Source organism: Lithobates pipiens, unplaced genomic scaffold (genome assembly GCF_037356315.1).
Source record: "Lithobates pipiens isolate NorthernLeopardFrog02 unplaced genomic scaffold, aLitPip1_a1.2 Scaffold_18, whole genome shotgun sequence".
NCBI lineage: Eukaryota > Metazoa > Chordata > Amphibia > Anura > Ranidae > Lithobates > Lithobates pipiens.
Window position 1 is genome coordinate 71,088,806 of NW_027507758.1, and position 21,637 is coordinate 71,110,442.

At 40.2% G+C, this 21,637-nt stretch overlaps 1 protein-coding gene across 2 annotated transcripts in view; it reads right to left on the reverse strand.

Moving 5' to 3' along the window:
* Positions 1–918: 918 nt before the first annotated feature.
* The window catches only part of GPATCH2 (G-patch domain containing 2), a 219,140-nt gene continuing 198,421 nt past the window's right edge, over positions 919–21,637 (reverse strand). Inside the window, exon 10 of one of the 2 annotated variants that reach the window (XM_077485776.1) lies at positions 919–7,141. In XM_077485776.1, coding sequence (XP_077341902.1) covers positions 6,972–7,141 — 170 coding nt within the window. In that variant the 3' untranslated portion in view covers positions 919–6,971. The remainder of the gene's footprint in view (positions 7,142–21,637) is intronic. The other variant, XM_077485777.1, reaches the window with a different exon arrangement.

Consider the following 21,637-nt stretch of genomic DNA (forward strand, 5'->3'; position numbering starts at 1 on the left):
CATGAAGACACCCTGTGTATGATTAAGGAACTAAGGAACTGAGTCTGTCCCTACTTTGTTCACTTTTCACTTTGAAGTGTTTCTGAGTGGCTTGCAGTCTGCGCAAAGACCCTTTCCAAAGAATATATATATATATATATATATTTTTTTTTTTTTTTTAATGGGAACACAAAAGCATAAAGTGGGAATTTTCTTAAATTTAACAGTAAAAATTAAACTACACTTATATAATTATATTGCAAAAAAGGACAGAGTACCCCTATGGTGACAACAGTGGACCATGCCTGCATAATATGTGTTAAAAACGGGCCACATGTAGCCTCATGTAGCCTCCATGGTAAGCCTGCGTGACAGGGTGAAGCCCACACACTGGGAGGGAGTTTTGCAGCAAAGCTCCTATGGTCTTCCACGATCTCTCAGCAGCTTGCAAAGAATGGGATCAAAGGTATTTCCTGTGGAGGAGTCCAGACATCTCTGGGCTGCTCTCTGTGGGCTGGGTGATGTTCTCCCCACACACCAGAGTGGTTCATATGTTGCCTGATTCATATGTAAATAAGAACTTACTCTTCTGTCCTAACTCCATGCCATCTCTGCATGATTTTTGTGCAAATAAAAATTGCCCCCCGGGTGTGAGTGATTGCATGAATCATATGGACATGCATGTGTCCTTAGGGCTGAACTCTGCCTCCACTGCTGATGTAGGCCACCTGCTAAATCCTTTTCTGGAGGTCTGAACCTGCAGAACTTTTGGACAGTGACTGAAGACAACACAAACATTTTTAAATTTCAGGGCTCTGGAGCAAGGCTATTTGTGTTTATTTTTTGTATTATATGAACCAAAAGCTCTATGCCCACAAAAGGTTACATTGAAAGTTATATCTCTACATGACAAAAAAATCTCTCTACATGACAAAAATCACACTGATGTTTTTAATAACTCAGATTTCCTTTTAATTAAAACAAACCAATTCTTTAATACATTGTTTTGTGAATTACACATACTGTAGTCTTGATTAAGTACTCCAGTTGAGAAGAAAAAAAAAAGCAACAACCAAAAAAGCATCTCCCCCTTCAAAAAAAAAAAAAAAAAAGGCCAAAATATTATTTAAAATGTTCAAATTTTACAGGAAAACAAGCAAATAATTACATACAAGTTTTTTTTTGTGTTGAGCTCAAAAGGCATAAACCAAATTCACATCTTCCTTTGAAGACTACTACTATCAACATTTAAAAAAATGTCCATTGGTGTCCAGTTCCAATTGAATGCCCCAGATTGGCAATGGGGCAACTCAGTGTTGAAGACTCCTATTCAAAGTAAAATGTTGCCATTGAAACACATAAAAATAATATGTACTAAAATAATTAAAATAATCTAGATTGTACAGCATATTTCCTAAAAGCAAAGGGCTGATTTTTTTTATTTTGGCAGTCAACACTGGAAAGGTGGCCCACACTAATACAAATGGCACAATGCTTATAAGGAACGATCAGTAACAGTGGTCTATGGGACATCTTTTACACATCACTGAATACTATGTTATTTCGTATATCTAATATCTGATGAGTGGCAGTGTTCTAAGATGTTCCCTGTACTTAAAGTTAGCAGTGGTCAACTTTTTTTTTTTTTTTTGTAGAAGATATGACTTCAGGTGTTGGTGAGCCATTTCTTTGGAAAACCAAACTGTATTTTTTTTCCTGCCAAAATATGGTGGTTAATGCCTTGTATAGCAAACCTAATAATCCAGACACAAAAAAAAAAGAAAAAAAGGTTGTCCTGCTCCATCATTTTTACACATTTGTTGGCAATAAACTAACCAGTAGGTAACATAGCACCTCAAAGTGTAACTAGAGTTAAAAAAAAATTTTTTTGTAGTTTTGAAAAAGAGTTAAAAGCCATCAGTTTTTGCCATCTGTGTATATGTCGCATCACTTTTTGCTCAGTAGACAACAGGAAATATGAAAAAAATGCCCCATTGAAAGATATGCCTTCTATCCAAGTTTTGGTGACAACTCAGAATTTTGACATTTCCATCAATGTCTGCTGACAGTGGTCACCAGGACAAATATTGAGGGTGAATCTTCCCAGTGCAGATACAAACAGCAATAAAAAGCTAGAGACAAAAAGACAAGCAAACCAAAAGAGTTAAGACCTCTAAGTTTTATTGAGGTCATAATTGCAAAACTGATATCACCGAAAAGCAAAAAAATTAAAATAAAACTGTAACATAAAAAAAAACAAAGTTTCTGAGATACCAGGTCTCTTTCTCAAGGTGGCTCCTTGAGAAAGGGGACTTGTGTCTCCCACATGTCTGTGTTTTTAAAGCTTTATTTTGACCCCAATGAGGTCTGAACTCATTTTGGTAAACTAGCCTCTAGTTTTACATAGTATGCACCCAGCCAAGACATTTAAAAAGGTAAAGAGGTGCAGGGTAGATTTTTGTTTAGCAATAAAAACTTGATGCAAAATGTTGCTTTCAGTTACACATTAAATTGGTCTTTTACCAAAACGTTAGATACAATTTGACCTCACACCTCATATGTTTTCTTGGCATTTTCAGTACAGGTGGATCAGTCCTTTGAAGTAAATCCACCTTAATTCTATTTTTGTATATAAATTTCTCCAACATTATTACTCCCAATGTTTCAGTTATAACTGCTTGCTTGTGAAAGTACTAGACAGCGACAAAAAAAATTCTCTCGGAAACTGTAGCTCCTGAAATTTTGGGCTCAGGGAATGCAGCTACATTAGGCAAAACAAAACAAAAAAAAGACAGGATGGTGCAAGATGGCTAAAACAAAAACAGGGTCTATCATCAAGAAAGCTTCAGGTGGGTGGTCACAGATAAAATTGCCATCTCCATATTCCGCTGTCAGGGAACAGAAAACGTAAACTTTCTATCTTTACAAGGAAAAACGTATAGCCACAAAATTTGAATAGTTGTACCATATGGCCAAAGTATGTAGACCACCTCCAAACGATTAAGTTCAAGTGTTTCCAGTTAAGGGTTTTGTTAATTTTACAACATACAAAGACATTTAAAGACAATTGTGTGCTTCCAAGCTTGGGTCAAACGTTTCTGGAAACATTTTTCTGTTCCAGCATGACTGTGCCCCTGTGCACAAAGCCATCTATAAAAATACATTGACCAGTTTGCTGTGGAGGAACTGGAGTGCACAGAGCCCTGACCTCAACCCTACTGAACATATTTGGAGCTGATTGGAATGCTAAGTGTTGAGATGGTCAGGTGCTCACAAACTTTGGCCATATAGTGTTATTACCCAAGAATTAATGAGGCTAGTATATATTATGTGTTGGCAACCTGTACTACCCATCAAGTTATTCCTTGTAAAACGTGAGCTGGCTGGTGCAGGCCTAATGCAGGCAAATATTTAAAAAACAAACAAAAAACATATTTACAAGATTGTAATTATTTGAGTTGTAACCAACGCTAGCCTTATGTATCTGGACATCACCAATTCTGAAACAGGATACTAAATGTTATCCAATAATAGGAATGCACAGGGCTTGTGCATTAATCAGCAGACCCACCTAAAGTTTCTCTCTCTCTCTCTCTTTATTTTCTGGTGGAACTGGCATGGATTGCCATCTGGGACCTTAACAGGGTATTTCTGTCCACTTATGACACAATTTTAAAGGACAAGTTCACCTTTGTTCTACCCATTTTTAGAGTGGAACATGTAGAATGCTCCCAATGCTTCAGCCCCCGTGACAGCAGTACAGGGAGAATTTCCTTGTACAAGTTGTCAGGTTTTTAAATCAGCGTGGCCATGTGGGTCTCCACCCATACGGCCGTGTCATTCAAACACAGAGTTCTGTGTATAAATGAACTACAAGTCCCTACATCCTTTGCAGATGTTGGCTTGTAGTTCTCAAGGAACTACCGCTATTGAGTGCCGTGGTAGTCCATTGATTCTTCTTGTTAGTGTATAGGATGTACGGGCACACAGACACACTGACAGGTCTGCAGGAGATCTGCTGATCACTGGTGCAATGCTTTACAGGCTCCAAAAAAAAAATAAATAATAATAATTGCATTTTTTTTACTTGCGATGTACATTTATTATATATTAGTGAACTTAGTCTTTAACTGGCCCATTTCAGAGTTTTAGATAAGCTTTGGGTGGACTGAAATTTAAAAAAAATATATATTTTAGCAGGCATAAACATGTGAAATATTAAAACTGAGGTTTATTGTTGGTCTAACTTAAATTAAGCTGCTGAAAGCTGATTGGCTTATTATGAACTTCAACACATGCTGCTGAGTAATGCAAGCTATATCATTTTGCACAATTATAAAATACATTTCTGATTAATACAAATCAGAGGCAAAGAAAAAAAATGAACCTGTCAGACGTTTTAGACTTCTCAACGTCCCGCTTAAGTGCAGACAGCACAAGGTGCCTGCTTCCACCTTTGAAAAGCCAGAAAAGTCTTCTTTATTCCCCTCTAGTAACACTGTTAGTAAGAGCTAGACTCACCTAACTTAGAGGCTAAAGCTGGCCATACATGGGAAGAATTCTGCATATAAATTCTTGGGAAACAAAAGGTTCTGAGAAAGCTTTGTTTGTTTTTCTAATCACCGGTGGGTCAAATCGACATTTATTGTTTACTGCCATGGCATTGAAGGAGCAGGTAAAAAAAAAAAAAATCCTTGAATGAACAAATTTCTAACAGTGTATGTGATTTTCGTTTGGTTACGTCCATTCGTTTAAAAATCAAATGCAAACAAAACTGTTTCGAACAACAAATATTCTAAGAATGTTCTGGGAATTTTTGCTTGAAATTCTAGCAACCCTTGTGTCTCTATGTCCATTCTTATGGCTAATAAAAATGCATTCATTAGCCGGGAGAGAGGGGAGGGCAGTTGGCCATGGCTTAGCCATGGGGGGGATCTTTGGCCCCAAAGCCTGGGAAATTGAACTATTTTGTAAGAAAGTGAAATCAGGATCAGAGGGACACACAAAAGAGACTTTGCATGTCTTTAAAGGTAATAGTAGACACTTTGGGGTACCTGCTCCTAGTCAAGAGATTTAGAGAGTCACATTTTTGTACTGCTGTAAAAAGTGTGTTTTACTGGACAGTAATGCGCGAAATGAGCTGCAATACAGTACCGTTAATTTTGAACATCTCCTCAATTACTGTAGCCGGAAACACATTCACAAATGCATTGTGGTGCATGACATTAAGTTGTGCAAAAAACAATGGGCTGCCTTATTGCAGCGCTACAGTATTGCATTAGGGTACTCCAACACATAGGGGTAGATTTACTAAAACTGGAGAGTGCAAAATCAGGTGCAGAATCCCGGTAGTGGTGGCGGGGGGTTGGGAATGCCTCTATTTCCTGGGTGCTCCCCACCAGACCGGTTGGCTTAGTAAGCTTGTCCAACGGGAACGGAATATTCCTTTTCATATTGTCCCCAATTGTTAACAGCTTATTGTCATGAACTCATCATTTCCCAGGATTTATTGTTAATGAACTTTGAAACAATTATTAAATTATCGAACTGTATTCTATATATACTGAAAATAAAATATTTTGAAAGTAAAATCAGGTGCAGCTGTGCATGACAGCCAATCAGCTTCTAACTTTAGTTTGTTCAGTTAAGGTTTGACAATAAATCCTGGAAGCTGATTGGTGTCTATGTAGAGCTGCACCAGATTTTGCACTCTCCAGTTTTTAGTAAACCAACCCCTTAGTGTGAAGGAGCCCTTAAAAGTTTAAAACATCTGGCACGCTTGCATTAAAATTAAATTGAACCGTTTTCTAATACTGTGTGACACTATAAATTGGCAACTACATTTTAAAAGTTCTCCAGACAATGGAAAGGCATCTCTCCATCAACTGTCCCCCACAAACCACAAGACCCCCAAGTTCCTGCTGATATGTTTGGGGGACAGAAGCCCTTCCACTATAGACCACTTATTGTCTTATGTCTCTACATCTGAGTTCCCAGCACCACGTCTCCCATCACCGTCATAACAAGGGCATCTTTTTATCAGAATAAATACAGCAGGAGAAGCAAGCCACCTTTGGGTATATTTGAAATAGCTGTTGAAGATTGAAAAGGCTGGTGGGGACTTTTGTGCCTGGGATCCTCAGGAAATGTAAGGTGCCAAGTGGTAATCCAGGCAATCTAAAAAAAATTTCTTTTATATTTTAGCAATTGAAATGTACCTGTCACCTATGTAGACTGTAAAAAACAAATCGGTGTTATCTGCCAATATTCTTGTCACCTATGTAGAGTGAAGGTGGCCCGTTTGTCAATCCAGCCAATGTTCATAAGTTAGCAGCCTCGTCATTATGTAGACATTACTACTGCCTCATGGCTTTCTACACCCCCTTAGGCTGGATTCACATCTATGCATTTTTATTGCTTTTTGCATTTTGCCGTTTTGCACTACAGAACATCTTCCATAGGAAACCATGTTACATGAACTGTAGTGCAAATCTGCAAAATGCACTAAAAATGCATAGGTGTGAATCCAGACAAACTCATGATTATCAACCCCGGTTATAAAATGGCTGGCATGCTGCTCATTGTTTTATTGGTAGCAAAGAAAAAAAAATAGGCCTTAAAAGAATAGGTTAATGTAAAATATTACCACTTCACTATCTGTAGATGACAAGTACACTTTAAAACATACTATCTTTAAGTAATGTGTCATTCCTTAGCCCAGCCTTATTAACAGAAATACATGAAATGTTATTGTTTCAGGTGTTGTGTAAAATAACGATAGCCTAGGCCCTATAGCAACACACGGCTCAGTTGGTCACTACTTTCACAGTGCTAGCTGGTGATAACATTGCAGCCCTCCTGTTTTTTATTTTTTCCCAGTTGGAGAAAGAAACTTTGTATTTTCATATAAAGAGTATTTTACAAATGACATTATAAACACACACATCGATATTCCTAAGACGCCTGGAGATGTAACATGCCATGCGATTACATCAGCTGAACCCAAGTCCAAGTCCCTTTGGTCTTTGCATGGCACGTATAGGCTCTGAAATACCCTTTCCATCCGGTCCCAGTCCCGTGCCAGGGGTCCAACCCATACTCTGAAGCATGCGGTTTCCAATGTTACTCTCCGGGATAGGTTGATTGTTTTCACCTATAAAACCTAAAAAGATAAACAGGTCAATGAGAAAATCAATTTACCGGAACTATGGTCTTCAGATAAAAGTTATACAATCAAAACTCAACCAAAGCCACAGACAGGAGACGTTTGAACCCAAGAGAAAGAATAAATTAGTTATTATTACTATTGCCCATATTGACATATTACAGGTGTAATGTGTTGTATTTGTAATGTATTCTTTCATTTCCGAGCATGCGTGGTCTTAGTCTTACATTTTTGTTTTTTTTCTTGTAACGTACAGGAAAAACTTTTGCGCTTGTCCATTCGGATAATTTATCATGAATTGTCGTGATCGGCTCTCAAAAGCTGTGTACTAACAATCAGATTATCGTACGAAAGCAGTATTTTTCATCTGATTTTCTCATTGTGTGTATTAGACATTACACTGTTTTCATGTACAAATTTATTGAGATGTTAAAGTGGTTGTAAAGGCTGAATGTTTTTTACCTTCATGCAGCAGCCCCCCTAATACTTACCTGAGCTCCCTCTCAATCCCTCTCAATCCAGCGATGTCCACGAGAGCCTTGGCTGTCCCAGTATTCCCTCTCCTCTGGTGAGACAGCAGCTGTCAGTCACAGTCAGTAAGCCAATGAGGAGAGAGCGGGGGCAGGACCGAGCAACGGCTTTATGCGTCTTATGAACAGGGCTCAGAAGCAAGCAGCTTGCTTTTGGGGCACTGGTCAAAAGGGAGGAGCCAGGGGCACCCGAGAAGAAGAGGATTGAGGCTGCTCTGTGCAAAACCACAGCACAGAGCAGGTATGACGTTTTTTTTTGTTTTTTTTAAAAGGCCGAACGTTTAATACCACTTTAATTAAGGTGTGACCTTTAAGTCTGCCTGTTATTCAGCTTTCACAAATAAATTTAGTCTACAATGTATACCAGAATTACACAGAAAACAGCAAGAACCAAGTTTCTACATAATTTGAAAATGTGTACCAGGTGACATAAGAACCAACAATAGCAAAACATCATACAGGTTATGCAATGGAAATTTGTAAGCTCTGTATATAATTGTATTCTATTTTATATGTATTGCACAATGCCCTCACTGTGCACACGGCACTAATAATGTTTTCAGTACATGTTTTGCATTCTTTCGAGTCCTGATTAGAATTAGCCTGCCTATGTAACGCCCCTTGTTATCATAAACGTACAATTGTAATATTAATGTGATACCTACGTAATCATGTGTATAAAAACCTTCACATGCGTCATAATAAAGGAGAACGGTTATTTGGATAGATGCTGAGCGTATCTTTTGTGTCTGTTCCCTACTGCAGTAGTTATTAATTTGGAACCACTAATCAATATGAGGATAGGAGTTGCCTATCATCAAAATATCCATTTCAGTTACAAAATTACCTATCAAAGAAACAAGCCAAAGTGAAGAAATCCAAGCCATTGAAACCTGTGGAAGACTCAAACAGGAAGTATCCCAATCTGAGAACACCCTACCTCCATATCCCTTTTCTTCTCCCTCTTTCCCGCCAATATAACAAAGGCCAATTTATCCATAGAACACGAGAGCACATGAAAACACGGAAAAAAATTTACTTTACAGAGCCTTGGTATCATACAGAGACCTGGCAATGCTGTTAACACTACAAAATGACCTATCAAAAAAACAAGCCAACGTGAAGGAATCCAAGTCATATATCAGAAGATACATAAACAGAAACCTTCACACTCTATGAAGAACATCCTTTAACCATATCCCTTTTCCTCTCCCTCCTCACCGCCAACATAACAAAGGACAGAACACAAGATCACATAAAAACACAGAAAAAAAATAACTTTACAGAGCCACGGTAACTTAAAGAGACTTGGCAACATAAGAATGCTCAGTGGAACACATGATAAATATCCTGTAGACCCTCTTTAAGATGGTGCTCATGACAGCATTACAGGCTACTTTACATGAAAATGAGAGATCATTCATTTCTGCTCAACAGCTGTCAGGACAGGTAGAGTCTATTTAAACAGCACGGCGGCATTCAATGCCATACCCTCCATTTTACTGGGACTGCCATGAATTAATTCAATTCCATCTGTAATCTAAAATCAGATCAGAGGTCTAACGCTGCTTGAGGGTAAACATCTGTTTAATCATTTTTCGACACAACAGCTTGCAAATATGCTGATTTCAAATGCTGCTTAACGTTTAAGAAGCGCAATATTCCTGGTATAAAGAGAGAAAACAAAAATGGCGCACTGAAAATCCGGCTCCTAGTCTATGCTAGGGCTGATCATTGCTAGAGCATGCAAATCTACAGTGTTTTGTGTTGTTCTATATAGCCAAGAGTACTACTGAGTGTACACCCCTTCAAATGATTGAGTCAGGGATGTTCAAGTGAAGGGCACTGTTAAAGCAGTAGTAAACCGCCAAAAAACAAAACACAAAAAAAAATCAGGCCCCAGGCAGTTTAAGTCATAATGTACTAGTGCGCATCGCTTATTAGCACATTTTGATAGACTTACCTGAAAATGAAGCACTCCAGCATCACGCTGTCACCGCTGTAGGCGCTTCCATCTTCACCCGGTCTTTTTGGATTTGCTGAGTCGGTGACATCACTCCCGTGCGTGCGCGCAGGAGTTGCCGTTTACAGACACGGCTCTGAAGGAGTGGATATGCCGTCCCTTCAGAGTGCATGCACTGGTGACATCACTAGCTGCATCTAAAGTAAATATTTCCTAAATGGTGCATGTTTAGGAGATAGTTACTGTACTTACCTATAGGTAAAAATGGGAGTTTACTTCCACTTTAATACTACAGCGTACAAAGACACTTTAGATGTATGTGCTTCCAACCTTGTGAAAACTATTTTGAAAAGGTTGTTTGTTGTACCTCTGTGAATAAAGCCGCCTCCTTAAAGACATGGTTGCATGAGCTTGGTGTGGAGGAGCTTGAGTGGTCTGTACAGAAGAGCCTGGCCTTAACCCTACTGAAGAGCCTTGGGAGTGAACTGGAGCACCAAGTGCAAGCCAGGTCTTCATGTCCAAGATCAGTACCTGACCTCACAACTGCTCTTTTGGCTGAATGAGCACAAATTTGCGTTTTTTTCAAACTATTTTAGGCAAGATCACCAGCATTTGGTGTTTGGGCGTTTATTTAATTGGCCATATTCTACGTTATTCTGGCTATTGAAATGAATAAATTCTGAAGAGCCAAACGTGCCTAGCGCTTAGGTGTGTTTAGTGTTTTTATGTCCGAAAGCTCCTCTCCTGAACACGATTCTGGATGCATTCAGGAGAGAGAGCTTTGTTTGCCTCTAGACTCTGCTGCTCTTAAGCTCCTCTTAAAGCCAAGGGGGAGATTTACTAAAACTGGAGCACTCAGAATCTGGTGCAGCTGTGCATGGTAGCCAATCAGCTTCTAACTTCAGCTTGTTCAATTAAAGTGTTACTAAACCCAGGAGCCTGCATTCACTATATCTGGTCTCCCATAGTACACAGAACATGGCAATGCAATTATTTTAGTAAATATAAACTGCTAAATACCTTTTCTCATCAGCAGTATATAGCAATCTTGTGACTTCTATCAGTGTCTGGTTAAAGCTTTTAGTAGGACTTTTCCTTCTATCCTGACTGTCCTATGAGGCTGCAGGACCCCTGACTTATCTGGGCAGTGCTGATTGGCCCTGTGCCAATCACATGCACCCTCCCAAGAAAAAACCCTCTAGCAATACACACCAAACTGAGCATGTGCAGAGTGCCCCCAAGGCTCTGTGCTATCAGCAGATGGATTGAAGTCTGTGGAAGAAGTGGAGGACCAGAGAAGACAGGATCAAACAGCCTTGTTAAACAATGCAGAGGACTAACCCCTTAGGTTCTACGGTGAGTATAACAAGCATGCTTTACTGCATATACAGACTTATTTTAATGTTGCGAGTTTAAAAACACTTTCAGCTTTGGCAAAAAAAAAAAAAACCCTGAAATCTGATTGGTTTGTATGCAGAGCTGCACCAGATTTTGCACTCTCCAGCTGTAGTAAATAACCCCCATTGTCTGCATGGACACTTAGGCTTTTATTGAGGTGTGTTGAGGGGCTTAGGCAAAAAAAGCCAAAAGCTCCCAAAAAAATCCGTTCAGGAACAGCAGTGTGTATGATAAAAAAGGTTCCCTGAAAGTAGAAACTGCTGGGCTGCCGGATGTACTTGGTAATGTACCACAAAATAAATAACATATTATTCTTTATAATAAAAAAATATATATAAAAAAAAACTTTTAAGGGACGTTTAGGTGGTTTAGTTTGGCGACAGTGTCACTTTTATAATGGAGAGTGGATATTGCTAATTACTAATTTGCAATTTAAATTTTGTGGCCCATTTTTAAAATGCCGGCCATGGTAATACGCCAGCAGAGATAACTTCATAATTGGAAAGACGATCTTTGACATGTCCCAACACCAGGCTCACCTCCTGTCTTTTTTCTCCCTACTTAGTTATTCATTTTTATTGCACTCGGTCAACTACTTAAGGAATACCAGATCTAAACTGCTAGGGCAGTGCAATCATGGTTTTACACACACCATAAAATTACACTAAAGTGATTTTGGACTGTGTCAAAGAAATGGTATTAAAACGGTATTCAACCCAAAATTTTTATATATTGCAGCTTACCCATCATTGGGTGGCTGCATTATTATTTTATTTTATTTTTTTAATTTTTGGTTTGTCTCAAACCTCTAACTACTACATCTGCAGGACAGTTTGTTCTGCAACCATCACATCCAAGGGCTAATTCACACCACCTGCACACTAAAGAGCAGCGTTTTAGTGCTCAGGCAGCCGTTTATTTCAGCTGCAGTAGAGTAGGGGTCCTTCTTTTTTATGTCAACTTTATTTGAAGTGTACTTTATTCACCGCACAGGAGCGCATTGCATAATATCGCATCTCTGTGAAACTCAGAGAAACATCGTGCTCTGGTGTGAAAATGACATATAGAAAACTATTATATGTATCATTGCAGTTACCTGTGTTTATCCATGAGGAAAAATGCAGGTAACTGCACACAGTGTGAATGGACCCGAAGAATTGGTAAACTGCAATATAGTAAACATCTGCTTTTAGCTTTAAGAAAACGGTGAAAAGTAAGATTTTCCCTCATCAGCAAGAAAAGAAAATCAAACATCGAAAAGATTCTAAATTTTATTCAAAGAGTTATTACTGGGCATCGCCAATATGGAGGTACAAAGCACAGTCATAAATGGCAAGATTCAATAACCTATAGCGGCTAATCATTTTTCACCTTAGAACAATTATTGCTAACTGGTTTGCTGATAAAATAGAAATAGACGTATATGCATACTAGTCTGAATTCTATGCGGTTGAGCTACACATAAACCCCAGGATGAACAGGGCTGCTTTATATAATTCACCCAATAGTGATGGTTGAAAATAGGATTTCTCAGAATCCCGTATCAGACATATGAAAAGGCACAGAGCGATCTGAGCTTCCAGCATAGCAAGGAGCGCTGAGGATGGTAATTTGTTTGCGTAATTGGCTCAAGAGATGAAAATCTTGTATCAGTCTCTCTTAGCCGCTAATCTATCCAGCTGACTGCAAGCCTAATTGGCAGCTTGTTTAGTAATTTGGCTCCTAAAGTGGTTCTATTGATGTTGGATAAACAGCCAATAGAAGGGGAGGTAATACTGGCTGTTTATCTTTTACACATGTGACTGTTTTATGTGTTTTTTTCAATGTGTGGAGTGTATCTCTGTTCGTTTTCAGTATAAATATGGAAATTTGTGACTACTGGTACCCTCCTACTTTAAAAAAGTGTACCTGCAATTTAGAAGTAGGCATGATGTTGTGAAGACTAAGTTGTGGGAAAGGCTGAATGGCCATCAATGGTTATATCTTTAGATGTGAAGCTACTTATTTCAAGAATCGCTTGTGTTTCGGACCATCTTTGAACTTCTGGTGGTTGGAGCTCATCATACAGGGAGATTTAGATAAGCTTCCGGTAAATGGGTCCGCTCCTTGATGACACATCATGGGTTCAAACATAGGCAATAATTCCTGCCTACTGTCCTGTCCATCTGTGTCTACCCTTGGGCATAGATGGTATGACTATCATTCCGGGACATGAGAAGATGCTACAAGAAATGTTGTAAACAGGAAGGCAGCGGAGTCCTAGTGTTCACTTTCAAAGCCAGGTACCATCTGTTCTTTGATTTTTAGTTGGCTATGTATCTGATCAGCAGCTAAAACTCTGGGCAAATATTTATAAAACAAAAAAGGACTTTAGCGCCTTAAAATATTACCAAGTTGCCCAAATCACACCATTGGTAGCTTTATATGCAGGTCGTGAAACCCCTCAGTGGGTTGAACTGGAAGCCGCTAACATCGCCCCATAATTTTATAATCACTACAATGGACGCCCTTTAACTCTCACCTTCCTAGCCTCAGCCCCATACTTTAAGAGTTTTGGACTCCCTCAAGCACTTTAGATAATTACTTTCTCTGCAAGTCCCCTTGCTTCCTATCACAAGTTATCCTCTTTTTCTGAGCATAAATATAAACTTTGCGCTATGGTATAACTGAAAATTATGTGTGTAGCTTCCTGCACAATGATTACTGCCCTGAAATAAGGGAATAATCTCAGTACACATTTCAGACTAGTGTGGCGCTTACTAATTAAGAAATAAATGTAAAAACATGCAAACTCATTGTGAAATATAAAGTGCAAAAAGTGCCATAAACCTAAAGTACCTCATATGTAAATGTCATAAGTAATACCTTTGAACTGTGTATAAACGGGATAATAAATTACCATACGTAACCCCGATTACATAATTACTGCTCCTGATGATGTCAATATGATGAAACACATTGGATGAGGCTTGTTGGCATCACTTTTGCTTTTGCATTTGCGTCATATGGAATGCAGGTGAGTGTAGGAAGTAATTTGAGAACTATCAGCTTGTGTAATGTGACCATTTTAACTTTGTGAGTAGCTCTTAACATGTTTCTTTAAGGAATAACAAAAATTGAAAAACAGTACACTATTGGAGGCTGTCTTCCCTTTTGATCTCCCCATACATGCTCACAAAACGGAGGAAAATAATGGAAGATCCTTCCAAATAGAATGGGACCACTGGAAACAGAACGGAAGACAGTATCCAAATTCCAAAGCGCTTGCAGACTCACTTATGGTACAAATATGCTTCTGGAAGAATGGTCAAACAGCCCCATAGACACACTCCTAAACCTTGTGGACAGCCTTTCCAAAAGAGTTAAAGTTGTTATAGCTGCAAAGGGTGGACCAACTCAATATTCCCGTGTCTTAACTGAAGCAACGTTCCAGGAAGTAAAAACCTCTCCCTCCCACAGAGCGGATTATTATGTGATTGGCCACTGGCAAAGTCCCCTGTCCTGGAGGCAACTTCAAGCTGCCTTGTAAGTTGCCTCAAGTCGTGCTGTGATTCATACTCAAGTCTTGTCCAAGTTGCCTCCCAAAGTCTCGCTGGAAGTCGTGTTGCCCTTGTGTGAATGGACTCTTAATGTGACCTATAACCTGTACAACTCAGTTGAACAACAAACGAAAACGAGGGAAGTAAAAAAATAATAATAATGTGGTTGCAAGTGTGCACACCCTTAAACTATTACTTTGTTGAAGCACCTTTTGATTTTATCATGGCACTCAGTCTTTTTGAGTATGAGTCTATCAGCATGGCACATCTTGTTTTCAAAAACACCCCAAATCTGTCAGTTTGCAAGGGCATCTACTGTGCACAGCCCTCTTCAGATCACCCCACAGATTTTCAATCAGATCCAGGTCTGGGCTCTGGCTGGGCCATTCCAAAACCTTAATCTTCTTCTGGTAAAGCCATTCCTTTGTTGATTTGAATGTATGCTTTGGGTCATTGTCATGCTGAAAAATTAAGTTCTTCTTCATGTTCAGGTTTCTAGCAGAAGCCTGAAGGTTTTGTGCCAATATTGACTGGTATTTGGAACTGTTCATATTTCCCTTTACCTTGACTAAGACCCCTGTTCCAGCTGAAGAAAAACAGCCCCAAAGCATGATGCCACCACCATGCTTCACTGTGGGTATGGTGTTCTTTTGGTGATGTGCAGTGTTGTTATTGTGCCAAACATATCTTTTGGAATTATGGCCACAAAGTTCAACCTTGGTTTCATCAGACCATAACACATTTTCCCACATGCTTTTGGGAGACTTCAGATATGTTTCAGCAAAATTTAGCTGGGGTTGGATGTTTTTCTTGGTAAGAAAAGGCTTCCGTCTTGCCTCTCTACCCCATAGCCCAGACATATGAAGAATATGGGAGATTGTTGTCACATGTACCGCACAGCCAGTACTTGCCAGATATTCCTGCAGCTCCTTTAATGTTGCTGTAGACCTCTTGGCAACCTCCCTGACCATTTTTCTTCTTTTCTTTTCATCAATTTTGGAGGGACATCCAGTTCTTGGCAATGTCACTGTTATGCCATATTTCCCCCATTGATGATGACTGTCTTCACTGTGTTCCATGGTATATCTAATGCCTTGGAAATTCTTTTGTACCATTCTCCTGACTGATAACTTGTAACAATGAGATGCCTCTGATGCTTTGGAAGCTCTCTGCGGACCATGGCATTTGCTGTAGGATGTGACTAAGTAAATGTCAGGAAAGATCTACTGTAACAGCTTAACTTTATTTGGGGTTAATCAGAGGCTTTCTAAATGATGGAAGGTGTGTACTGACTCCTATTTAACATGAGTTTGAATGTGATTGCTCAATTCTGAACGCAGCTACATCCCCAGTTATAAGAGGGTGTACACACTTATGCAACCACATTATTTTATTTTTTTAATTTTAACTTCCCCCACTACTTTTTATATCCACTGTATATATTTGCATGCAATGGAACTAAAGAGTGTTAAATATTCGAAAGCACAATTGATGCACATTCATTTTGACTGTGCAGGGAGGGTGTTGGACAACCGGAGAGAACTCAATGCTCTCACACAGACCCAGTGGCGGCCTTGCTTTTAGTGCCCTGCTGGAGATAAGGACTTTGAGTTAGGCTACAGTGCTATTAAAGAAAATAAAACAAGACATTTAAAAATGTTGCAGCCCTGTAGCATGCGCAGAGTGTAACAGCTTAGAAATGGGGCTCTTATTTATATATTCCGACAAGCTCTTTTTATTCTTGTCCACGGAGGATAGCTCTTCTTCTGCAGGCATGACCTGTTGAGGGTTCTTGAACACTAAAACTAAAGAACACAGAACTAAGGGACACTTGGACACCCCCTCCCTTGTGCAATCGCCAATTGTCCAGCCCTCAAGACGCGAGTATGATACAACAAAATCTGCTGGAATGTGACTTTGACTCGAGGCTGGAACTATAAATTTAGAAATCAATAAGCAGCTCTATCAATATTCATTTTACTTTTTCAATAGAAAATACAGAGGTGAAAGAGCAGAGAATAAGCGAGGGAGGTAAAACAAATTGCGTGTTCTTGTCACAATTAATAAATGTTTATCCGATAACATACAGCGACTCCTCTACAGTTTGTTATAATACCACGCGCCGATCTTTGGCCAGTAATTGGGTTTGTAAATATTTATAAAATAGAAAAAAAAATAAATGCAATTTAAAACTTTGAGCCAGCTGGAAGCCAATGGTTCTATATATTAACCCGTTCAGACGAAACATGCCAATACACAAGGCAGGGATTACCACACAAAATATTGGTGTTGCAAATGTGTGACAATCCTCCCATGTGCGGAGTGCAAACCATCACACAGAAGGGTCTCACAAGACTTTCATCACTCAATGGAGGGCTCAGAATTTTTCTTCTATATTCTATGCAACCCTAGCAGCAATACAAACAACCATTTCTTTATTCACTTAAAAATTAGTAAATAACCAACAAATATTAAAGTCAGGGCAATGCTTAAAAATAACCCCCCCCCCCCCCCCCCCAAAAAAAAACAAAAAAAACAAACAAACATTGTCTATAAAGCCCAACTCCTGGTTGGGCAGACCCTCCACCCAAAGGAGTTTCCATCCTTAGATGCACCCCCCACAATTTAAATGATCTTGTATACATTTTATGGAGCTGTCTGTTTCGGTCATGTTATGTCCTGGTATTCTCTTCATTCTCTATATAAGGAAGTGTGTTGCTATGGCTATTTTAGTAATAGTTTTAGCATAAATATGGAATAATATATCAAGACCATGTATTGTTTATGAGAGACGATCCTCCTATGCAATTGCTAACGAACCTGTTGGACTGGTTCATGAGCTCAGGATAGAAAATGATGCTACAGGAAGTAGGCGGAGGGGAAAGGACTTGAGCAAGCCATGTGCTGAGGAACAAAAAAACTGGTAGACTCTTTGCGAGACTCTGAGAAGCAAGAGGCAGTGTGGAAAATCCTGGAAAAAGAAGATTCCATCACCAGGAAGAACCAAGCAAAGTAACTTAGTGTATGACTGAAATATAACGTACATTTCACATGTTTATTTGCTAGGAAAGATAGATAGCTTGTGCACGTTGTAGGAATATTTTGTAATACTTGCTGTATGTCATGAATTGTTTTCCCTACAATTGTATGTGCAGCATTTTTGTTTAGTAAAGCAAAGCACATTAATATACTACAGAGTTTTTTTTTAATGCTTCCTTGGTTTACCGCAAAGAACCTTAAAAATGCAAAAGCAAAAACAGGAAGTGACAGGGAGGTCCTGAATGCTTCATATAATGCCCTCATGTAGTGACATAGGTGCTGATCTCTGCATTACTCTCCCAGAGTTGCTCAATGATGCACCACCAGGGTGTGTGTCCTTGACAACCTGGGCTCACAGGGAGGGGTTAAATGATGTTGGGCATCATTCAACCCAGAAGAGGAGCAGCTGATGCTCAGGTCAGAGCAAGTTGAAGAGTAATGTACTGAACTGTGGAGAGGACGAGTATGTTTTAAAGTGGAAGTAAACCCATGGATTTAAACAGTTAAAAAAAAGGCATGCCGGGAATGCTAACTGCACATTGGCTGTGCTCTCAGCCAAACTATCAAACCATCCAATGGCTGGTGTCATAACGACTCCCATGTGCAGCACCATAGCAGTTGAAGATTAAACAGAGGCAAAGATGGCAGCTTCCTTGGCTGAAAACGATAGGGGAGTTTACTTCCACTTTAAGTGCTTTAATAAAATAAATACCTGGAGTGGAGTATTCAGGCAGCCATACATGGATCGAAATTTGGCCAGATATGGCCGAGATTCGAACAATGTAAGTGAAGGCTGTTGTACCCAAGTCAATCCATCAATCAACTTGGGTACAACCAGCCTGTCAGTTTTTTACTGTCGAGCACTGTTGATGGCTATAGCTTCTACCAGTAATCATTGTGTCCTGATGTCGGGGAAGGCTCCTCGCATTCCCCTACTGCCCCCATCCTCCCACCGGCAGAACACAATAGCGCTGCAGGAGGCATTCCCCCATCAATACTGACTGTAGCTACCCTTGGTGGAAGGAAAAATAATTGAGTTACCGTATTTATCGGCGTATAACACGCACTTTTTTCTCTTAAAAGCAGGGGAAAATCGTGGGTGCGTGTTATACGCTGATCCCCCGAAAATTCTGAGCCTCTTGGTGGCTTTCAGCCGCCTTCGGCTCTTCAAGACGACTTTCGGCCACCTTCGGCTCTTCTCGGCAGCTTTCGGCCGCTCTCGGCAGCTTTCGGCCGCCTTCGGCCGTTCTCGGAAGCTTTCGGCTGCCTTCGGCCGTTCTCGGAAGCTTTCGGCTCTTCTCGGCGGCCGAAAGCTGCCGAGAAGAGGCGAAGGCGGCCGGAGGCCCGCCGAAATACACATCCGGCTCTGTATCTCGGCGGCGGCATTTTAAAAAAATAAAATAGACACGGCTGCAATGGGGGACAAGACTGCAATGGGGGACAAGACTGCATAAGGCTGCAATGGGGGACAAGACTGCATAAGGCTGCAATGGGGGACAAGACTGCACTGGTGGACAAGGCTGAATAAGGCTGCACTGGTGGACAAGGCTGCAATGGTGGACAAGGCTGCATAAGGCTGCAATGGTGGACAAGGCTGCAATGGTGGACAAGGCTGCATAAGGCTGCAATGGTGGACAAGGCTGCATAAGGCTGCAATGGTGGACAACGCTGCAATGGTGGACAAGGCTGCATAAGACTGCAATGGTGGACAAGGCTGCAGATGACACTGATGGGCATATAAATGTAAGTTTTTTTTTTCCCTTAAACTTCCCTCCTAAAAGTTTTTTTCCTTAAAATTCCCTCCTAAACTTGGGGTGCGTGTTATACGCCAGCGCGTGTTATACGCCGATAAATACGGTATCTATAAGCTGCTTTAGGACATCAATCATACAAATGGCATGTTTACTGCCCAGGATTACAGGTGCATGGGTTGTAAGTACACAAGAAAATAGTCATGCAGACATTGTTCCCTAGACAGGCAGTCTGATTTTCATCCAATTTGCTTGATAAATGTCCCTCATTGTTTTTACTGTGTGCGGGGGCACTTTAATTCATTTATTTGTTATCACCTTTATTGCTGTCACTAAGAATGTAAACATCCTTTGTGGCAGCAATAGGCATGTGACAGGTACTCTTTATGGAGAGATCTGGGGTCTCTAAAACCCAAAATCCCTCCTCTGCCCCTAAAAGCATCCGATCACACCAAGATCGGTGTTTTTGAATACTTCCGATTTTTAAAGTTTGGTGCCGTTGACATCGGGTAAAAATGGAAGTAATGTCATGTCATCGCATCCAGGCTACTTTCTGCAGCTGCAGGCATCATCCTGGTATAACCACTGAAAGTCCAGCAAAATACGGGTATGTCACTGGTTGTTAAGTGCATAGGTGTGCACACAGCCTATTTCATTAGGGTGTGCACCCCAAACCTTAAACACATGTGCGTGTATGTGTATGTACACTAGTAGTTTTTATTATTTTTCTAAAAAAATTTAGGAACCTCATTAGTGGGCTTTGGTGAAATATCAGGTGTCTAAACAGGGGGAATCTGTGCCACACAGGGTGATTAGGGTGTGCCCAGGTACACCTGGTACACCCCATGCGCATGCTTATGGTTAAGTGGCTAGTTTCTCATTTATGTCTATAAGATATAGAAAGGAAGAGCTACTTACCTGATCCTCTGCAATGCTATACTAGTCTTCTCCCCCATGTTCCAGTGGTCTAAGGTCCTGACATCATCAAGACCAGTGCAGGATCCATAGCCCTACATTGGATGTGATGATGTGGAGGGGCAATCCATAACCAGAGCATGGGGAAGCGCCATCTACCGGGGTAGTGGAGGATCGGGTAAGTAAAAGTGTTTCTCCTCCCCTCTAGACCTAATTGAGCAATTAACCCTTGCGGTGCAGATGCCACATCTCTGTAAGAGATCATTTTTAAAATTCCAGGAGTTGGGCTTTAAGGTTATTTTATTTTTTTAGATGTACATGAAAGAGCATTTTGTATGCATATATAGCACACACATTCATTTATAGCCCTTGAAACCAATGCACTAAAGAAAACTCTTACATCACTACAGGAAATCCAGAATTAGATGAAGACTTTGAAGTCAATTTGGTAAGTGTTACAGAGAGCCCCTTACTCTTTGGAGAAAACACTGATTAGCTTATGCACAATGTCTGGCAAACATTAGCTGATTGCTTTTCCTCGGTATTAACAGACCGCTTTTATAGCTTGTTCTGAGTGCGAAGATGAAGCAGAAAGTCCGCTATACAGAGCAAAGTGAAGGTTTTATAGGCCACCCAGACTTGTCGTAGTAACTATTCCCTGGCTAAACACATAAATCCAGTTGAAGAGTAGGTGTCACCTTGTGGGGGAAGCCGTGGGTTGAAAACTTCTTTCTACTGGAGCCTCATGGTAGAGGTTTGGCAGTGGATTGGGTGAGGGATGCCAAACTACGAATACTAAAGAAGAAGTTGCATAATACTCCAAGAAAATAACTCCAGACAATGTAGACAGAACATATTAAACCCAAAAGCAAAAACATTCTTCTATTTTCATCTGTTAAGCCACCCAGCAAGGCTGTCAGTTTTTACAGCACAAATTCTCCAGCAGAATGTATCAGTATATATGGATGAGGCAAACCACGTAGAGGTTAGTCGGACTTATATCAGCTCTGCAATCAGCAAATCTCATGCTTTCCCTCTGTGGACATGGCTAGATGTCCACATTCTAACTATGTCTTTAACAACGTTTGAATTTCTCCATAAATAGGAAGGTAAGTAATTCATAACTTTGTGCTAACATGTGGATTTGAACATCTATGGTGGCCCATATAATTCAAGGTAGGATGGGGCAATGGCTTGAGAGCCACGCAGATGCAGTCCTCAAAAGATTGCATTTATTGTACTAGTTGTTTGATAGCCAAGTGGATAGTCTTAGGCCCCTTTTACACAGGGTGGACACCGCCAAGAGTCTGCTCAGAAGGGAATTTGTCTGCTGTTCCCCGCAGAGCAGGCTGGCCCGT